Below are 20,120 nucleotides of genomic sequence, written 5' to 3'. Positions count from 1 at the left end.
GATGATGGAGTTGATGAGTTCTGCTTAAGCCCCACTGATGAGCGCTGATGAGGGTGCTGATGGGTTCTAATGAAGCCACACTGATGGGCACTGATGAAGCCCCACTGATGGGCGCTAATGAGGGAGTTCATGGGTTCTGCTTAAAGTGGTTGTAAACCCTTACAACCAACTTTTACCTACAGGTAAGCCTAGATTAAGGCTTACGTGTAGGTCCAAGAAATATCTCCTAAACCTACACGGTTTAGAAGATATTTGCCGAAAGACAGACACCGCTGTCTATGGCGAGCAAACGCACTGAGCGCGCTGCGGTCAACGGCGATATGCCGCGCGCATGCGCGGGAGTGACGTCATCACGGCTCCGCCGAATGACAGTGGCGGAGCAGCGAGACCCACCGAGAAGATGGATGCGCCGGACTACAGGGGACAGCAGTGACTTCGCTGGCTCCTGTGTCAGGTAAGTGACACATAATGGACTACTATGCAATGCATAGTAGTCCATTATGCTTTACCTTTGCAGGGAATGAAAGAGGAAGTAAACTCATCAGGGTTTACTTCCTCTTTAAGCCCCACTGATGGGCGCTGATGAGGGAGCTGATGGGTTCTTATGAAGCCCCACTGATGAGGCAGCTGATGGTTTCTGATGAAAACCCACTGATGGGCGCTGATGAAGCCCCACTGATGGATTCTGATGAAGCCCCACTGATGGGCGCTAATGAGGGCGTTGATGGGTTCTGCTTAAGCCCCACTGAGCACTGATGAGGGAGCTGATGGGTTCTGATGAAACCCCACTGATGGGAGCTGATGGGTTATGATGAGGGAGTTGATGGGTTCTGATTAAGCCCCACTGATGAGCGCTGACGAGGCAGCTGATGGTTTCTGATGAAGCCCCACTGATGGGCACTGATGAAGCCCCACTGATGGGTTCTGATGAAGCCCCACTGATGGGTTCTGATGAAGCCCCACTGAGGGGCGCTAATGAGGGTGTTGATGGGTTCTGCTTAAGCCCCACTGATGAGCTCTGATGAGGGTGCTGATGGGTTCTGATGAAGCCCCACTGATGGGCACTGATGAGGCAGCTGATGGGTTCTGATGAAGCCCCACTGATGGGTTCTGATGAAGCCCCACTGATGGGTTCTGATGAAGCCCCACTGATGGGCGCTAATGAGGGTGTTGATGGGTTCTGCTTAAGCCGCACTGATGAGCTCTGATGAGGGTGCTGAGGGGTTCTGATGAAGCCCCACTGATGGGCATTGATGAGGCAGCTGATGGGTTCTGATGAAAACCCACTGATGGGCGCTGATGGGTTCTGATGAAGCCCCACTGATGAGTGCTGATGAGGGAGCTGATGGGTTCTTATGAAGCCCCACTGATGAGGCAGCTGATGATTTCTGATGAAAACCCGCTTATAGGCGCTGATGAAGCCCCACTGATGGGTTCTGATGAAGCCCCACTGATGGGCGCTAATGAGGGAGTTGATGGGTTTTGCTTAAGCCCCACTGATGAGCGCTGATGAGGGAGCTGATGGGTTCTGATGAAGCCCCACTGATGGGCGCTGACAAAGCCCCACTGATGGTTTCTGATGAAGCCCCACTGATGGGCATTGATGGGTTCTGATGAGGCCTCACTGATGAATGCTGATAAGGCCGCACTGATGGGTTCTGATGAGGGTGCTGATGGGGCCGCACTGATGAGGCCGCGCTGATCTGTTCCGATGAGGGTGCTGATGGGGCCGCGCTGATGAGATTACACTGATGGGTTCTGATGAGGGTGCTGATGGGGCTGCACTGATGGGTTCTGATGAAGCCCCACTGATGGATGCTGATGAGGCTGTGCTGACGTGTGCGCTGATGAGGCCACACTGATGGTTCTGATGAAGCCCCCACCGATGGATGCTGATGAGGGTGCTGATGGGGCTGCGCTGATGAGTTCACACTGATGGGTTCTGAGGAAGCCCCACTAATGAGTGCTGATGAGGGAGTTGATGAATCTGCACTGCTGGGTTCTGAGAGCCCCACTGATGGGCGCTGATGAGGGAGTTGATGAAGCCGCACTGATGGGTTCTGATGAAGCCCCACTAATGGGCATTGATGAAGACGCACTGAGGGGTTCTGAGAAAGCCCCACTGATGGGCGTTGATGAGGGAGTTGATGAAGCCGCACTGATGGGTTCTGAGGAAGCCCCACTGATGGGTGCTGATGAGGCCACACTGATGAGTTTTGATGAAGCCCCACTGATGGCCACTGACTGGTTCCGATGAAGCCCCACTGATTGGCACTGATGAGGGAGTTGCTGAAGCCGCACTGATGGGCACTGATGAGGCTGCATTGATGTTCAGTGCAAATATGTGCTGTCACAAGATTGCCGGTTATTGGCTTTCCTTTCCTTGCACAGAGGAAAGGAAATGTGATAACTGGCATGTGTTTACATGGGATCAGCTGTGATTGGACACAGCTGATCACATGGTAAAGAGCCAATATCATTAGCTCTTTACCCTGATCAATGATGCGCTGTGCCTGAGACACACGGCTCACAATCGATAACCGTACTGGGGGGGGTCGGCACGAGCGGTGTGACTGGCAGGATGTCCTGCCTGGCTGAGCAGACTGATGGCTGGGTGGGATTCTCCTCCTTCCAGGTGGACATCAAATGATGTCCTCCCGGTCACGTCTATGGTGCGCACCGATCAATGGTGGGCCGTGTCCCTGGTTAAGCTGCCACGGTGGCTGGACGGGGTGGTCCACATACCGCAGCTGGGATGCTTTGCAGCCATTAAAAAGAACCCCAAAATACTCGTGTTGCGTCTGGTGGAGCTGAACATGGGCCATTAAAGTGAATAGGACTGGGCGATTTTTAGCTAGGACTATCATGCGGCAAAACGCAAGTGCAAAATCGCTCCCAAAATCAGGGCCAAAATCTGGTGCAGAAATCGCTCTTTAAAATACCTTTTTTATTTATTTATTTATTTTCCTGCAAGGAAATTCAAAAACGCCGGATTCCAGACACTTAGTTGCACTCGCCTCCACCGCTTAGTGCGGCCCGTTGTGGATCACTTTTCAGACAGCTGTCCCATTTGACAGGCGCTGAGGAGGCCCCATGTCACCCCCCACCTGTTTTAACCCTCAAAAGCCCCTCCCACCGCACTGCAACTGAATGCGTTTAATGCGTGGTCCCATTCATTTTGAAAGGGATGTCATTGGAGGATGGTACTGACACAAGAGGTTGTAGAAGTTGTGGCACAAGGCTTTGGAGCCGAAGCATGTTCTGGGGGGGGATGGGGGTGGTAAAACCGCAGGCCAACTTCTTGTTCTTACTGGCCCCCTTGGAAAAATGGCACATTACTTAATGCTAATGTTCGAGGCGCCACGTAAACCCAAAGAATACGCCTGGGAATTCCTTCTGATTTTGAAGGGCTTTCCAGCAGTGTGAGTGGGATCAATGATGGCGAGATCGAATGTTCAGGGGAATGAATTTTCAGAATTTTTGTACGAATATTCCAATGAAATTCTACCAGTGTAGGGCCTTCTGATCCCTCCTGTATATAATTGTACTGTGTCCCTTTATATTGTAAAGTGCTACTATTGGCTCTACATAAACCCTGTATAATATTATTATTATTATTAATCAGGCTTTTTATTATAATAATAATGCAGGGTTTTTAATAATAATAATAATAATAATAATATTATTACACAGGATTCATATATTAAGATAAATTCTGAATAATAATATATAAACAGTGTATAATCATAATATAAACTCTGTATTCATATTATAATATTAATAATAAAAATCCTTAATAATATAAACCCATAATAATGTATCATATTATTATTATTATTATTATTAATAAGGCTTTTTTATTATAATAATGCAGGATTATTATTATTAATAATAATACAAATTATAATAATATTATTATAATACCGGTTTATTATTAATATAAATCCTGAATAATTTATAAACACTGTATAATAATAATTCTGTATTAATATTATATTAAGAAAAATCTTTAATAATATAAACCCTGTATAATAATCATCATACAAATAATATATATCCTGAATAATATTAATCCTGAATAATATATAAACCTTGTATAATAATATAAACCCTGTATTAATATTATTATAATAATAAAAAATCCTTATCAATCATAATAATATAATCCCTGTATAATAAAAATCCTTAATATCAACCCTGTATAATAATCGTAATAATATATATCCTGAAGAATAATAATCCCCATAATAATAATTTAATAATAAAAATCCTGAATAATAATATGAACTCAGTATTATAATATAAATCCTGAATACACTGTTGTTCACACTGCCACGGCTTCAAATCCGACATCTTTGCACAACTTCATCGCAGCTTGCATGCGACTTCCTCTTTAATAGAAATCAATGCAAATTGTGTTTTTGAAGTCGCGCCAAAGTAGTGCAGGAATCTTTTTCTGAATTGGAGAGACTTGAGCCGCACCGATTTTAAAACGGTTCCATTGCGGTTTAAAGGGGCGCAACTTGTCATGTGACTTTGAAGTTGCAGGTCACATGACAAGTCGTGGCAGTGTGAACTGGGGCTAATGTAAATCCTGACTAATAATAGAAATACTGTATAAAAATATAAATCTTGAATAATAATAATAATAAGAAGAAGAATTAATTACAATATAAATCCTGAATAATTATAATATAAATCCTGAATAATAATAATAATATAAATCCTGAATAATAATAATCCGTAGGCTGCATGTTCCCGGGGGATGTAACGGGTCGGCTGCATACATCTCGGCTCTCCGGATTGTTGCAGACAAAGAAAAAAATAAAAAGCTGAGAAGAAGAGACACGGCTTCCGGAAGACGAGAGAAAAGAAGAGCGCGGGCTGAACGCCTTACCTGAGAGCGGCGCCTCCTGGAACTGCGGAACATCCCGACCCTCCGGAGTGTCTCTGCTGACTGTTGCTGGAAGTCCTTCCTGGTATGTAGATCCGTTCACCTGAAACCTGAACCCTCCCCCATCCCTCCCCGGGGCACAGGCCGCCCTACCTGGAGAGACACTCCTAGACCGGGAGAGGACAGCACCGCCCCCCCCCCCCCCCCCACCACACTGTATACACCGGGATCACAGGAGGATATAGACAGCGATGACATCATATACACACTGAGATCTGAGGAGTATATATACAGATATGACATCACACTATCAGACTGTATATAGATACACCGGGATCCGAGGCAGTATATAGAGAGGGATGACATCACACATATGATGTAATGGATCGGCTCCTGCAGAAGGTGATTGGCTACACAGAACGGATACAATGTTGCAGACGGAGACCTGAATTCCGTATAATCGCTCGCCCTCTGCAGGAGCCGATCTATTAGTGGAATTCAACTCTCTCGTTTATCACTGACTATTTGTGTTCCGTATTCTGCCAGTGTTAGTAAATAGATAGGAAAGGAGATTATATTGACTTGTTTTATACTGTTTTTTTTGTTTTTGTTTTGTTTTTTACATTTCCTCAGTTTACTTCCAGGTTTCTGGCCTAGGCTAAAATAAGGTCCTACATCCCATGAGCCTTCATGGGAGGAGGGGCTTTCTCAGCTGAACACACCCTCCTGCCTGCATGCCTGAGCTAAGGGCAGATGGATTCCAGGAAGTAAATGCTACTTGAAACATCCGACCTTACTCAAGTCGGCCACAGCCAGAAATGCTGGGGGGGGGGGGGGGGGTGAGTGTATTGCAAAGTGATTTCTCAGAAAGATAGAGCAGGGAAGCATGGGCAGTGGAAGGGTGGATGGATGGAGACATGGATGGATGGGGGAGTAGATGGATGGAGACGTGGATGGATGGATGGAGGAGTGGAAGGATGGATGGAGACCTGGATGGATGGAGGAGTGGAAGGATGGATGGAGACATGAATGGATGGCGAAATGGATGGAGACATGGATGGATGGGGGTGTGGAAGGATGGATGGAGACATGGATGGATGGGGGAGTGGAAGGATGGATGGGGGCGTGGAAGGATGGAGACATGGATGGATGGAGGAGTGGATGGATGGATGGAGACATGGATGAATGGATGAGTGGAAGGATGGATGGAGATATAGATGAATGGAGGAGTGGAAAGATGGATGGAGACATGGACGAGTGGAAGGATGGATGGAGACATGGATGGATGGATGAAGACACGGATGGAGGAGTGGATGGATGGAGACATGGATGGATGGAGGGGGGGATGGATAGAAGAGGGAGTGGAAGGATGGATGGAAACATGGATTGGGGGGGTGTAAGGAGTCATGGATGGATGGAGGAGTGGAAGGATGGATGGAGACATGGATGGATGGAGGAGTGGAAGGATGGATGGAGACATGGGTGGATGGAGAAGTGGAAGGATGGATGGAGACATGGGTGGATGGAGGAGTGGAAGGATGGGTGGAGACATCGGTGGGTGGAGACATCGGTGGATGGAGGAGTGGATGGATGGCTGGATGTAGACATGGCTGGATGGAGGAGTGGATGGCTGGATGGAGACATGGATCGATGGATGGGGGGCTGGATGGATGCGGGAGTGGAAGGATGGATGGAGGAGTGGATGGATGGATGGAGACATGGGTGAATGGAGACGTGGCTGGATGGAGGAGTGGCTGGATGGAGGAGTGGCTGGATGGATGGATGGAGACATGGGTGGCTGGAGACATGAGTGGCTGGATGGAGACATGGGTGGCTTGAGGAGTGGATGGCTGGATGGAGGAGTAGATGGATGGTGACATGGATGGAGGGAGGAGTGGATGGAGACATGGGTGGCTGGATGGAGACATGGGTGGCTGGAGGAGTGGAAGGATGGATGGAGACATGGATGGATGGGAGAGTGGAAGGATGGATGGAGACATGGATGGATGGGGGAGTGGAAGGATGTATGGATGGGGGAGTTTACTTTGAATATCATGAATATAAGTTTGTGACTCTCAGATACAGTTCAGTTCTGCCTTAAATACCCATTTCCTATGATCATCTGCTCCATCTAGAGGTTATATGTGGTATTTTCCTGACTCGCTCTATTCTTATTCATTTAAAACATTCAAACAGGAGAAATTAACCCAATAACACGTAGTGCTCTATCATGTCACACATTAGAAACATCACCGTTATTATGTGTGACTTTCGGGGTGATGCGGACCCCCTCCGCACTTTTTATAAGTGGACCCCTCGGTATGACAACGAATGTTTTGTTTTTTCGGTGTACACAGGAGGAGAGTTTTGCGTAAAGACGCTCCGAACGTTTACTCTTCACAACCACCAACCCTGTGAAGGGTGACGGCTCGTTAACTTCCACCTCTCTCCAGTTTCAGGCAGTGGAAGGCGCTAATGAAAAGTAAACACTGGAGCGAAAGGGTTGCAATCTAAATTTTTTTTTTGGGTTGGTCACTGATCATGTATCTTCAGCCATCATACACAGGAGGAGATGGAAATCTAAAAAAAAAAAAAAAGATACAATGTATTCCCTCACCCACCAGAGAAAATAAATCATGTGTTCTGATTGGCAATGAAATAAATGCTCAGTTGTGGCACAGTCCAGCAATGTAAAAATCTGATTGGCTCACAGGGCTCTGCCCACTGAGCGAAACAATTTATACAATGTTTCGGCTTTGTAAAGGAGAGGAGGGTGACCGGTTCTCTTTAATAAGAGTAATTAGCAGGGAAGTATAATGTGAGTTGGGATCTCCTGTTCCCTTTGATGGTGGGAACCTGGATTGCTCGGTTGGGTGGGAGATCTCCGGAGATAGCAGTGAAGAGTGGAGACCCCCCACCCCCAACCTGTGAGGACACGGCGCCCTCTACTGAGCGATACCTGCGTTGCCTCTCTGCCATCAATGGTTACTTTGTTGCTGTAGAGGTGTGAGCTTCTGGAGAATTAAAGGGGAACTCCCGTGTGTTTCTTCCTTCTACAGATGATGTTCAAGAAAGTCCACAAACCGTTTGCTGAAGACAAGCAGACTAAGGACATGGATTACTGGAACCATCTCCTGTGGTCTGATGGGACCAAGATAAACTTATTTGGTTCAGATGGTGAGAAGCGTGTGTGGAGGCATCCAGGTGAGGAGGACAAAGACAAGTGTGTCTTGTCTACAGTCAAGCATGGTGGTGGGAGTGTCATGGTCTGGGGCTGCATGAGTGCTGCTGGCACTGGGGGGCTACAGTTCATTGAGGGAACCATGAATGCCAACATGTACTGTGACATACTGAAGCAGAGCATCATCCCCTCCCTTCAGAGACTGGGCCGCAGGGCAGTATTCCAACATAACGGCCCCAAACACACCTCCAAGATGACCACTGCCTTGCTAAAGAAGCTGAGGGTAAAGGTGATGGACTGGACAAGCGTGTCTCCAGACCTAAACCCTATTGACCATCTGTGGGGCATCCTTAAACGGAAGGTGGAGGAGCGCAAGGTCTCCAACATCCACCAGCTCTGTGATGTCATCATGGTGGAGGGGAAGAGAACTCCAATGGTGACCTGTGAAGCTCTGATGACCTCCATGCCCAAGAGGGTTAAGGCAGTGCTGAAAAATAATGGCGGCCACACAAAATATTGACACTTTGGGCTCAATTTGGACATTTTCACTTAGGGGTGTACTGACTTTTGTTGCCAGCGGTTTAGACATTAATGGCTGTGTGTTGAGTTATTTTGAGGGGACAGCAAATTTACACTGTTATACAAGCTGTACACTCACTACTTTACATTGTAGACAAGTGTCATTTCTTCAGTGTTGTCACATGAAAAGAGAGAAGAAAAGATTTACATAAAATGTGACTGAGGGGTGTACTTACTTTTGTCAGATATTGTGTGTATGTGTGTGTGTATCTATCTATCATCTTCTTCCTTTTTTTTTTTTGTGGAGACCCTAGAGAATAAAATGGTGATTGTTGATTGTTGCAATATTTTATGGCGCATGGTATTTGCACAACGTATTTTCGAACTTTTATTTTTTTTATTTTTTAATACACTTTCATGAATTTGAAAAAAAAAAAAAACACAATTTACAAGGTCACGCTTTAAAATTGCATACACTTGTAATATAAATAAGGATGACAGGTCCTCTTTATTGAGAAATCTATAAGCATTTTATTTATATTAAGAAATTTTTCTAGCAAAAAAATACTGTTTTTATTTCCAAGTGGGCAAAAAAATAATTAAAAAGCAATGATAATATAAATATTTGGCAAGAATTTTTTTAAGAATTTTTCTCTAGCAAAAAAATACTGTGTTTTTTTTTTTCCAAGTGGGGAGGGGGGATTAAAAAAAATATTAAAAAGCAATGATAAAACTTCCAAACATTTTTATTTATATTATTATCATTGCTTTTTAATATTTTTTTATTCCCCCCCCCATTTGGAAACAAAAAACATTTTTTTATGCTATAAAAATGTCTTAAAGCTTCCAAATATTTTCTTTATGTTATTATTAAGACATTTTTCTAGCAAAAAATACTGTTTTTGTTTCCAGGTGGGCAAAAATAATTAATTAAAAAGCAATTATAATAATATAAATAAAATGTTTGGCAGTTTTTAAATATTTTTTGTAGCAAAAAAATAGTGTTTTTGTTTTGAGGTGGGGGGGGGGGGGGGGTGGGTAGGAAATTAAAAAGCAATTATAATATAAATAAAATGTTTGGGAGTTTTGAGAACATTTTCTAGCAAAAAATACTGTGTTTGTTTTTTTTTTTCTTTCCAGGTGGGCAAAAAGAAATAAATTAAAAAGCAATAATAATAATAATATAAATAAAATGTTTGGTAGTTTAAGAAATTTTTATCTAGCAAAAAAACTGTTTTTGTTTCCAAGTGGGGGGCGGGGGGGGGGGTGAAATAAAAAATGTAAAAAGCAATGATGATAATAATATAAATAAAATGTTTGGCAGTTTTTAAAGAATTTTTTTGTAGCAAAAAAATACTGTGTTTTGGTTTCCAAGTGGGGGGAATTTTTTTTAAAAGCAATAATAATAATATAAATAACACTTTGGCAGTTTTAAGACATTTTTCTAGCAAAAAAATACTGTGTTTTTTGTTTCCAGGTGGGCAAAAATAAATAAATAATTAAAAAGCAATGATAATATAAATAAAATGTTTGGCAGTTTTAAGAATTTTCTAGCAAAAAAAATTACTGTTTTTGTTTGCAAGTGGGGGGGGGGGGGGATAAAAAGCAATACTAAAACTGCCAAACATTTTATTATTATTGCTTTTTATTCCCCCCACTTGGAACCAAAGCACTATTTTTTTTTGCTACAAAAAAAATCGTAAAACTGCATTTTATTTATTTAGCCTTGGCTGAGAAACCTGATCTTTGTTTTATTCCAGACCACAATGTGGCAATCCTTCATCCCACCCCCACGCCATGATGTCATCCCGCTCTGTAAATACACGCTTTTGTCCCGGAGATCACAAATATTTCAACACTTTCCAATACCTGGGTGGGGGGGTGGAGCTACAATGCTAAGACCCTAAAGAGGACCTGTCACAGGTACAAATCTTCTGCCAATCATCTGTTTTTGTGTGGTCGCCCAGCCGCTGTATCCTTTCACCACCTATCTATGAAGCCGATTATGATTTACAAGGCCAGCAGGCATGCAGCAGAGATGGATCCTTGTCTAGAAGCAGTGGTCTCTCTGCAGAGGTCCGCTTGCTGAGTAAGACCCTATAGCTCTCCAATCTGTGAATCTCATGCTGTCTGTTGATTTGGAGAGGGGTGTGCGCGCTGGATCTCTGCAGAGGGACTGCTGTTTAAACACAGAGATCGGAAGTCTTCCGCTGCAGCATGCTGGCAGGGGGACAGGCTTTTCTGCTGGAGCTGTGGCTGCTTTCTGGAAGACTCTGCGCAGCTTTCGCGCAGCTGGAATGCATTGAGTGGATTTAAAGTGGCTAACCCTAACTGGTCTTAAGTTTTCCCTCCCCATCTACATTTACTGTATATCCCGCAGCTGCCCCTTTTGCCCCGGGCCATGAGACGCCTATGGGTGAGATTATGGACCCCCCGCAATTCACAGCTGTTGTTGAGCGCTCCATTACACGAGGTGGGGGGCTGGAGTTGCTGAATCACATGACCTGATTGGATTAAACAAAAAGGGAAGTACACTAATTTATTTATTTATTTTTTGGTGGGGGGGGGGGGGGGGGGCAGGGAAAATGTTTTTAACCACTTGAGGACCAATCCTCTTTTTTTAGATTTGTTAAACAGTTTTTTTTTTTTTTGCTAGAAAATTATTTGGAACCCCCAAAAATAAGACAACAGTAAAGTTAGCCCAAAGATTTTTTTTTTAATTGTGCCCCGCTCGCGGAATTGCGACAAATTTTTACCCTTAAAAAATCTCCATAGGCGACGTTTAAAAATATTCTACAGGTCGCATGCTTTGAGTTACAGAGGAAGTCCAGAGCTGGAATTATTGCTCTCGCTCTACCGATCGCGGTGATACCTCAAATGTGTCGTTTGAACACCTTTTTCATATGCGGTGCTCTCCCACCATCGTTTTAAAAGTGATCTCGCGGCGAATCCGCTGCAGAGACCACCATTATCGGAAACCGGACCACCGGCCGAAGAAGAGGATAACAGGGTTATGGTAGCAAGCTGCTGCCATAATGTTATTGGCCTTTTGGCTTTACTACCACTTTAAAGTGGTTGTAAACCCATCTGGAAAAAAAAAAAAGCAGCAACCTGCAAGGCAAAGGCATAATGAGCTAGTATGCATAGCATACTAGCTCATTATGAATAACTTACCTGAGAACGAAGCCCCCGAAGTGATCCTCCGTCTTCATGTCTGCCGCTGCCATGGATCCCGGAGTGACTTCCGGGTCTCGCTGCTCCGTCGCTGTGATTCGCCGGAGCAGCGATGATGTCACTCCCACGCATGCGCACGGGAGCCGACACGCACGGCATATCGCCGCGATCTGCGGCCTGCCAGGTGCGCCTGTGCGCCGCTGTCTACGGCGCATGTCTTTTTGGAAATATCTCCTAAACTGTATAGGTTTAGGAGATATTTCTTGGACCTACAGGTAAGCCTTAATCTAGGCTTACCTGTAGGTCAAAGTTGTTTGTAAGGGTTTACATTAAGTCCTCCAGTATGAATGAACATTTGTTTATATGGATGGAGATGTTTGCAGCCAATAGGAAAAGTTCTGAAAGCTACCTGGTGCCCCCTTCCCTACACTGATCAAATGCCTAGCTAGACATCACCGCCATCTACTGGTGGAATAGAAGTACCACTGGATTTTGTAGAGGATTGATTAAAAAAATGAAAAAAAATGTCTGTTTTTAAATATTCCAGGTACATGAAATGGTGATGCCCACATCTGGTCCTCCATGATGGAAAGAACGGCCGTTGTCCTCCTCGCAGAGCCCACGTGCCGCCAACATCCATCTTGGAACAAGCAGGAGAAACTTCTCCACCAGAAATCCAATGTCCACGTCCAACAATCTTCTCATCCCCTTCTGGAAGTCCCACCAGTTCCCAAACCAATAAAGACACCCGAGTCCTGGAATCTGGTTCTTCAAAGTTACCACCATGACCTCTGCTGGTTCCTAAACCTGACCTAAAACCGAATATCATTGTGTGACATGCAAGTTCCCTTGTCGTTCTTTGTTATTATTTTAATTATTTCATTTTGTATGGTATTATTTTAATAAAAAAAAATAAAAGTACTTTTTTTTTTTTCGAATGGATGTCCAGCTGTCACATGACTCGGGTCTCTCCCAGCCTGTCTGCAGGGAAACATAATCAGGAGGAGCTTTGAAGGAGGAGGAGCTAATTTGAGATTATTATCTTTATAAATTTGAGCTAATAACGGATTTCTGCCAGTTACATAATGTGTCACGCCTCCCTCCAGCCTGCGTCTTCGAATAAGAGGGAGGTGAAGCCTCCATCAATCACATGTAATATCCAGCCCCCCTATTGTGTTTAACTGGTTAGTGGGCATGGAGGACGGAGGGGGTTGGCATTTACCACTTTATATACGCCCCTAATGTGTGACTTTTCCGTATTTAACTAATTTTAGTTTAGTTAAATTTCGTTTTCAGAATTTGTTTTGTTTTATTCGTTTTCGCATTTGATTCAAACTCAACCAAATTTGGGATATTAGAGATTGGCATTCGAATTTGAATCTATTCAAACTGAAATTCAGAAGATGGTTATATTCTTTCTATTTTATTCTATTCTTTCTTCTTCTTTTTTTTTTTCTATGCTATTCAAAATGGGAATTTTGGAAGATGGTAAATAGAAAAACAATACATTTCTATTGTATTGGTGTTTTTTGTTTTTTGTTTTTATTCTGTTTCTTTAATTTCTAATCTTTTTTTCTTTTCAATTCTGTTTTACTCTAATTCTTTTCTATTTTCTTTTCTATTCTATTACCTTTTATTTGTTTTTCTTATCTATTCCCATATTTTCTTTTATAATTTATTATATTCTTTTATTTTCTATTCTTTTCTATTTTATAACCTATTATATTTTATTTTCTATTCTATTTTTTATTTTTTACTCTATTCTTTTTATTTTATATACTGTTTATCCTAGTCTTATTTTTTGTTTCTATTCCCTTATTTTCTATTCTATTTTGTTCTGTTTATACAATAAAAGAATAGAGTAAGGGGCGTGACCGGAAGCCGACCTGGACAGACGCTTAGCCTAAGAGCTCCTGTCCAGCCCAGCGCTACATAGGCCAGAAACGGGGGCCACAGCCAGCATCCATGGGCCGCTCGCGGACCACCCGCTTCACGTCATCCCGGGGGTCATCACAACCGCCTCCGGGCTCCTCAGCGGCATTCCGGGGCTATTTTATCCAGCCTGAAGACTCCCTGGACGGGAGTAGCAAGATGGCGCTGGCCGCCGCCACGCCACACCAGCCCTCTACACCGCCGCCACTCTCCATTTCGAGCTCCCCGCGGCATGGCAGAGACACCGCTCGCGGATCACCGGGACCGGCTGATACGCTCCAGGGGGTGAGTCCTCAGTATGACTCCCCCATCCCCCCGGCTCCTCACCCGACCGTCCAGAAGACAAGGCCGCACCGCAGCCTCCGGGAAGTGCCAAGATGGCGCCGGCCGCCGCCATGCACCACAAGCCCTGCACACCACCACCTTATGGCTCCCGCGGCTCCCCAGGACGGAACATCTCTCCCAGGCGCAGATCCCCGGACCCGGCCGACCTCCATCAGGGGGTGCTCCGTCAGCGTGACCCCCCCCCCCTACTCACCTGGCCCACCATCTACCCATCCGGAGGACAGGGCCACGCTGCAGCCTCCGTCGCAGTACACACAGTGTACTGCAGCCTTCCCCAGACTGCTCCGAACATGCTCAGACCCGGGGGCCCTTGCTACCAGCAGCCACCCCCCAGATCCATCTGCAGGGCTGGAGGACTTTCCAGAGCTGATGCACCCGAACACCCCCCAATGACATCTGCTTTGGCAGGGGGAGGGGGGCAGTCTTCTGTGTGGCCAGGCCCCACCGCTCCAGGGATCACAGCGAGTCCAGGGGGTGCACGCTCACACCCCCTCTTATGCACAGATAGCACAAGCTCCGCCATCAACCCAAGGAAGGGACCCCCCCCCCCCGGAGCCATTGGTGATGTCCCTACATGGAGAGGCCTGGTCTGAGCCTTGGGACCCCCGATCCTCTTCACCCCACCTCCAGAACTGAGGCCCCCATGCTGCGGTCCCCCAAATACCTCTTCCCCCTGCCCCTGCGACCCAAGACCAGAAAGCAGGATGGGACTCTCATTGGCAAGCTTATTTACAAGCGATCCCAACTAAGGACGATTTCAAGCAACTTATTGCTGACGTGCAAGCCCCATGCCGAGCTGAAATCCAATCTTTACATGCCGGCCTCAAGCACCTAGCGGACCGGGTGGAAATGGTGGAAGAAGAGTTACAAGACACAAAGCTGACAGTTCACCATACCCAAATGCAGGGATCAGACCACCGCCTCATGCTCCGGGAACTGCAGCGCCAAGTGGAGGATCTGGACAATAAGGGGCACCGGAACAATATCTGCGTCTGTGGCCTCCCAGAATCGGAAGGTACTGAAGACCTTCACTCTACGCTACAAGAATTGTTCAATGAAATGCTAGGAGAGCCCACAGACAAACCTATTGAAATGGATAGAGCCCACGAGCCCTCCGCCCTAAAGGCTCCTCAACACAACCTCGGGACATTATCTGTCGGGTCCACTCTTTCCCCCTGAAAGAAGATATCATGCGGAAAGCACGTTCCATCCGCAACCTTACCTTTGATAACTCCCCACTGCAGATATACCTGGATCTTTCCTGGATCACACTCCAAAAGCGCAGACTACTGCAGCCCATTTTGCGCACACTCCAGGACAAGAGTATTGCCTACAGATGGGGATACCCCTTCAGCTTAACCGCTAAACACCAGGGGAAGACGGCCATTCTACGCTATCCGGAAGATCTGGACTCTTTCTGTGACGCCTTGGAGATCCCCGCCCCCAACTTGCCTGTCTGGGACCTGCTGGCCACGCCACCTCCACCGCCGGTGATCTGGCAGAAGGCCCCCCCCACTAAATGATCCAGGGGTCCTGAGCACCCGCGCAGACCCCCCAAACACATGGGATGACCTCTCTTGAGGAGCCATGCAGAACACTGCTTTTTCTACCCTCCCAACCCGACAACGATGGCAACGAATCTGCTCCCCTGAGCTCCCACGAGCACCACTACGTTCTTTTTCCCTTTTTGTCTTGTTTTTTCCCCCCCCTTTTTCTATTGTGCCCCCCCGTTGGCCTACAGCCTAACCACCCCTGCTACACGAACTGGGCTGGCCCTGGACTCTCTTCGGACAGACCGGTTTCTGAGTTAACCACCACCACCACCCCCCCCCCCCCCCCCCCGTGGTTAGCCACTTGATAGTTCCCTTTCTCCCCCTCCTTTTTTCCCCTTTGGTGTTTTTGTCAGTCGTTTTTGCATTTTTATTTGGACTCTTGTTTCTCCAGGTCTCCCTGCCTGGGACCTCCCTCCCCAGATTTTTTACCCCCTTTTTTTGGGGGGAGATCAGGGGAGCCCAACCAGGGAGCCCAATTGGAACTTGGCCCCGGGACCTCGCGGTCCCTGTAGGCCAGACTGTAAATGACTATGTTATTATTTAATTGTGCATGTATTCTAACTCTTTTTCTTTACTCTAGGCTTCTCCCTCCTTCTGCTCTACGGCCCTCCTTATCTGGCACGCCGCCTGACTTCCTATCATGGATGCCGCGCTTCCTGGTCACACACTGCTACTACTGGACTCAGTTAAGTATGCTTCCTACCTACTCCCCATATGACAATGGCTAAGGTACTGTCACTAAACGTCCACGGGCTTAATTTTAACAAAAAAAGACATCTGGCGTTCCGGGAGTTTCGGCGGTCACGGGCCGATATCATTATGATTCAGGAAACACATTTTAACAAGGGGGACTCCTTTGGATTCGCATCCAGTCACTACCCACAGGCCTACCAGGCTTTTAACCCATGTAAGAGAGCGGGGGTCGCTATCCTTTTTAAAAAAGGGGCCCCTTTTACGTGCTCTAGCGTATATCTCGACCCACTTGCCCACTTCGTTATTCTTTGAGGCACCTGGCAAGCGCAGGCCATTACCCTGTGTGCCCTGTACACTCCAAACACACGCCAACGTAGTTTTCTGGCTAAGGTTCTTACCCGGCTATCCCGCACACGCCCTTAGACCTTCTTGTGCTAGGAGGAGACTTTAATCCATCCCACTCAGCCGTCTATGATCGCCTGGCAGCGATCCCTCAAGCCCCACAGACACGGGCCCTCAGGGACTCCAAACTCTTCCGCCAGCTTACTAGGAGACACTGTCTTTTTGACGCTTGGAGGGCCCTTCATCCGACTGACCGCCAATATACTTTCTACTCTGCCCCCCCACCAAACCCACTCCCGCATCGATTACTTTTTTGTAAACAACAACGCACTACGTATCGTCGACTCGGCGCAGATTCTCCCCATCTCATGGTCGGATCATGCCCCCGTCGCAATGTCGCTGAACCTAGGTACTCCTATACAATGGCCATGTAACTGGCGGCTTAACAACTTCCTTCTACAGCACCCCCCATCCAAAATCTAACTAGAATCTACACTGGAACACTACTTTAGGGAAAATGACACCCCTGACGTCTCACTCCAGACCTTATGGTCGGCCCATAAGGCTGTCCTCCGGGGCCGGTGTATTGCCCTTTCTTCGTCTATGAAGAAAGATGCCGGGGCAGCCGAACAAATAGCTTCCAAAAAACTGAAGTCCCTGGAGGCAAGACTCCAAGACTCCCCTTCGGTTCAACTGCTACGACAGATCGTTCCTATACGGGCAACACTGCAGGACCTGGCCATGGGCCAGGTAGAAAAAGCCCTGGTTCGCTTAAAACAGGTGCATTACGATAAGGGCAACGAAGCACAGTCACTCCTGGCCCGTAAACTGGCAGAACGAGCGCATATGTCTGCGCCCCACCAGATTAAGGACAGGCGAGGTGTTCTTTTGACCCATCCACAGGAAATTGTAAACGCCTTTTCTGACTATTACACGGGATCCCCATAATAAAGCCGAGATACCGCATAATCCTCCGTCGCCCGACCTGACGGACCATATTACTCACTACTTAGAGTGCGTGAAACTGCCCCGACTGCGGACGGAAGACTTATTAGGTCTTTAAGCCTCCATTACGGCAGAGGAATTGGAGGAGACGGTGAAAGGCCTGCCCGCCCATAAGTCCCCTGGACCGGATGGACTACCGTATGAATATTACAAGACCTTCCTTCCCCTACTTAGCCCTCACATGACTAAACTATACAACGCCTTTCTCCATCAAACTCCGGACCCTAGTGACATGCAAAGATCCTTTATATCCCTGATCCTGAAGCCAGACAAAGACCCGGCACTATGCGCCAGCTACAGACCCATAGCTCTGCTTGACTCTGACTTGAAAATATTCACTAAAATCCTCTCAAATAGATTGAATGCACTCCTCCCCACTTTAATTCATAAGGACCAGGTGGGTTTTGTCCCTTTGCGTCAGGCGGGGGACAATACTCGGAAAGTCATTGATTTAATTGACATGGCCAATAGGGAAGGCATGGAATCGGTACTCTTAAGTCTCGACGCCGAGAAGGCGTTTCGATCGCCTGAGCTGGCCCTTTATGATAGTCACAATGCAGCATTTGGGATTTAGGGGACCCTTCCTGCAGGCGGTAATAAAACTCTATACTGATCCTACGTCTCAAGTTAAAACCCTGTTTGCTACTTCACCTGTATTCCGGGTGACTAATGGCACCCGCCAGGGCTGCCCCCTCTCCCCTTTGCTTTTTGCACTGTGCGTAGAGCCGCTGTCCATTAGGGGCAACCCGGATATTAGGGGGGTGTTGGTGAGAGGCGAGGAATTTAAGGTGTCCCTGTTTGCGGACGATATCATCCTGACACTGACCCACCCCAGGATCTCCCTGCCCAACCTTCATGCAGAGTTGGATGCCTATGGAGCACTATCAGGGTACAAGATAAATGCAACAAAATCCGCAGCCCTCCCCCTGAATTTTCCGGCAGCGGAGGCTGGACACCTGCAGTCCGCCTTCCCTTACAGATGGGAATCCGCCTCTATTAAATACTTGGGTGTTTATATTACTCCCTCCTATAGCACTTTATACCACACCAACTTCCCACCCTTGTACAGCTCGATAAGAGCCCTTCTCCAAAAATGGAAGCCCCACCAGATCTCTCTCCTGGGCTGGATCGCATCTATTAAGATGGTTATCCTGCCGATGCTCCTCTATCTCTTTCAAACTCTACCCATTCCCGTTCCTTATGCCCACTTACGGAAACTCCAAGGGGACGCGTTGAGGTATGTCTGGAACGATCGGAAACATAGAATACCAAGCTCCGTTATGACCGCGTCCCGGGCCAATGGGGGCTTGGCATTCCCGAATCTAGTGAAATATTATCAGGCATCCCAATTACGGGGGCTGCTCTCCTGGTTTCCCCAGCGGTCCTACAATAAATGGTCGCAAATTGAGAAAATATGGTTGGCCCCAATTCACCCCAACAGCCTCCTATGGAACATGCACGTGACGGTGCCTCCCAACCGATTGTTGGGACCGATGTCCCACCTTCGGCAGCTCTGGCGCAAGTTATCTAGCCCTGGGCTACTGCAATCAAAAAGTTTGGTCATGAATTTGTTTCTTTACAACCCCAAGATCCCAGCTAGCCTCACTCACCAGATGTCTTGGCCTTGGGCCTCTAGAAATCTGTTCCACTTTGGCCACTTGGTACATCCTGTAACCGGTAGGCTGCTGCCGTTCCCGGAGCTCCAGACCAAATTTGACCTACCAAGCTGGACCCTCTTTAGCTACCTCCAGATTAGACACTTTGCCCAGACTATAGCCCCTACCCTGCAATTCTCTCCTCCGACTCCGTTTGAACGGATAATACTTGAAGGACGTAATGGTAAGGGTCTCATATCTGACATATACCAGCTTCTTAATGCAATCCCAATGGACACGAAGGGCAAACACGCCTACATGTTGAGATGGGAGAGGGAGCTGGGGGAGGTACTCCCGATGGAGGTGTGGCAGACAGTCTGGAGGCAGGCAGCCAAAAGCTCTATATGCACTCTCTATAAAGAAAATTCTTATAAGATCCTCTATTTTTGGTATCAGACCCCAGACCTTCTCCATAAAATATACCCCTCCACCTCCGACCGGTGTTGGCGATGCCAGCGCGAAAGAGGCTCTCTCTTCCACATCTACTGGACGTGCTCCCTAATAATTTCCTACTGGACTTCCATCCAGCAATTACTGATTCACCTCTTTGACATACCTATACCCTTCACGGCACAATTTTTCCTGCTTGGCTTATCTCACCCGAAGGTGACCAAGCCGTGCAGGAAATTACTCCGGCACATACTCACAGCCGCCCACTGTCTGATAGCTCTAAATTGGAAAAAAAATACACCCCCATCCGAAGAGGACCTGTACGCCAGAATTAAGGATGCTAAACTGATGGAAAAGTTGACGGCTAGGATGAGGGACAAGCTGGACGAGCACGGTGTGATCTGGGAGCGCTGGAATCTTCGGGAGGACACAAGGTA

At 46.8% G+C, this 20,120-nt stretch overlaps 1 protein-coding gene and 1 long non-coding RNA gene across 2 annotated transcripts in view; one reads left to right on the top strand and one right to left on the bottom strand.

The window, feature by feature from the left end:
- Window positions 1-5,028, bottom strand: part of PRICKLE3 (prickle planar cell polarity protein 3) — a 43,825-nt gene extending 38,797 nt beyond the window's left edge. The window contains exon 1 of the mRNA XM_077472718.1: window positions 4,898-5,028. Within this exon, the coding sequence (XP_077328844.1) occupies window positions 4,898-4,930 (33 nt within the window). The 5' untranslated portion in view covers window positions 4,931-5,028. The remainder of the gene's footprint in view (window positions 1-4,897) is intronic.
- Window positions 5,029-10,229: 5,201 nt separating this feature from the next.
- Window positions 10,230-12,706, top strand: LOC143963217 (uncharacterized). The gene is made up of 2 exons (XR_013270915.1): window positions 10,230-10,517; window positions 12,316-12,706. It is a non-coding gene; the product is annotated as an uncharacterized LOC143963217 (long non-coding RNA).
- Window positions 12,707-20,120: the final 7,414 nt, after the last annotated feature.

This window comes from Lithobates pipiens, unplaced genomic scaffold, assembly GCF_037356315.1.
Source record: "Lithobates pipiens isolate NorthernLeopardFrog02 unplaced genomic scaffold, aLitPip1_a1.2 Scaffold_1, whole genome shotgun sequence".
In the NCBI taxonomy this organism is placed as follows: domain Eukaryota; kingdom Metazoa; phylum Chordata; class Amphibia; order Anura; family Ranidae; genus Lithobates; species Lithobates pipiens.
The sequence above is the reverse complement of the archived record's forward strand: the minus strand, read 5'-3'. Positions and strand labels throughout refer to the sequence as shown.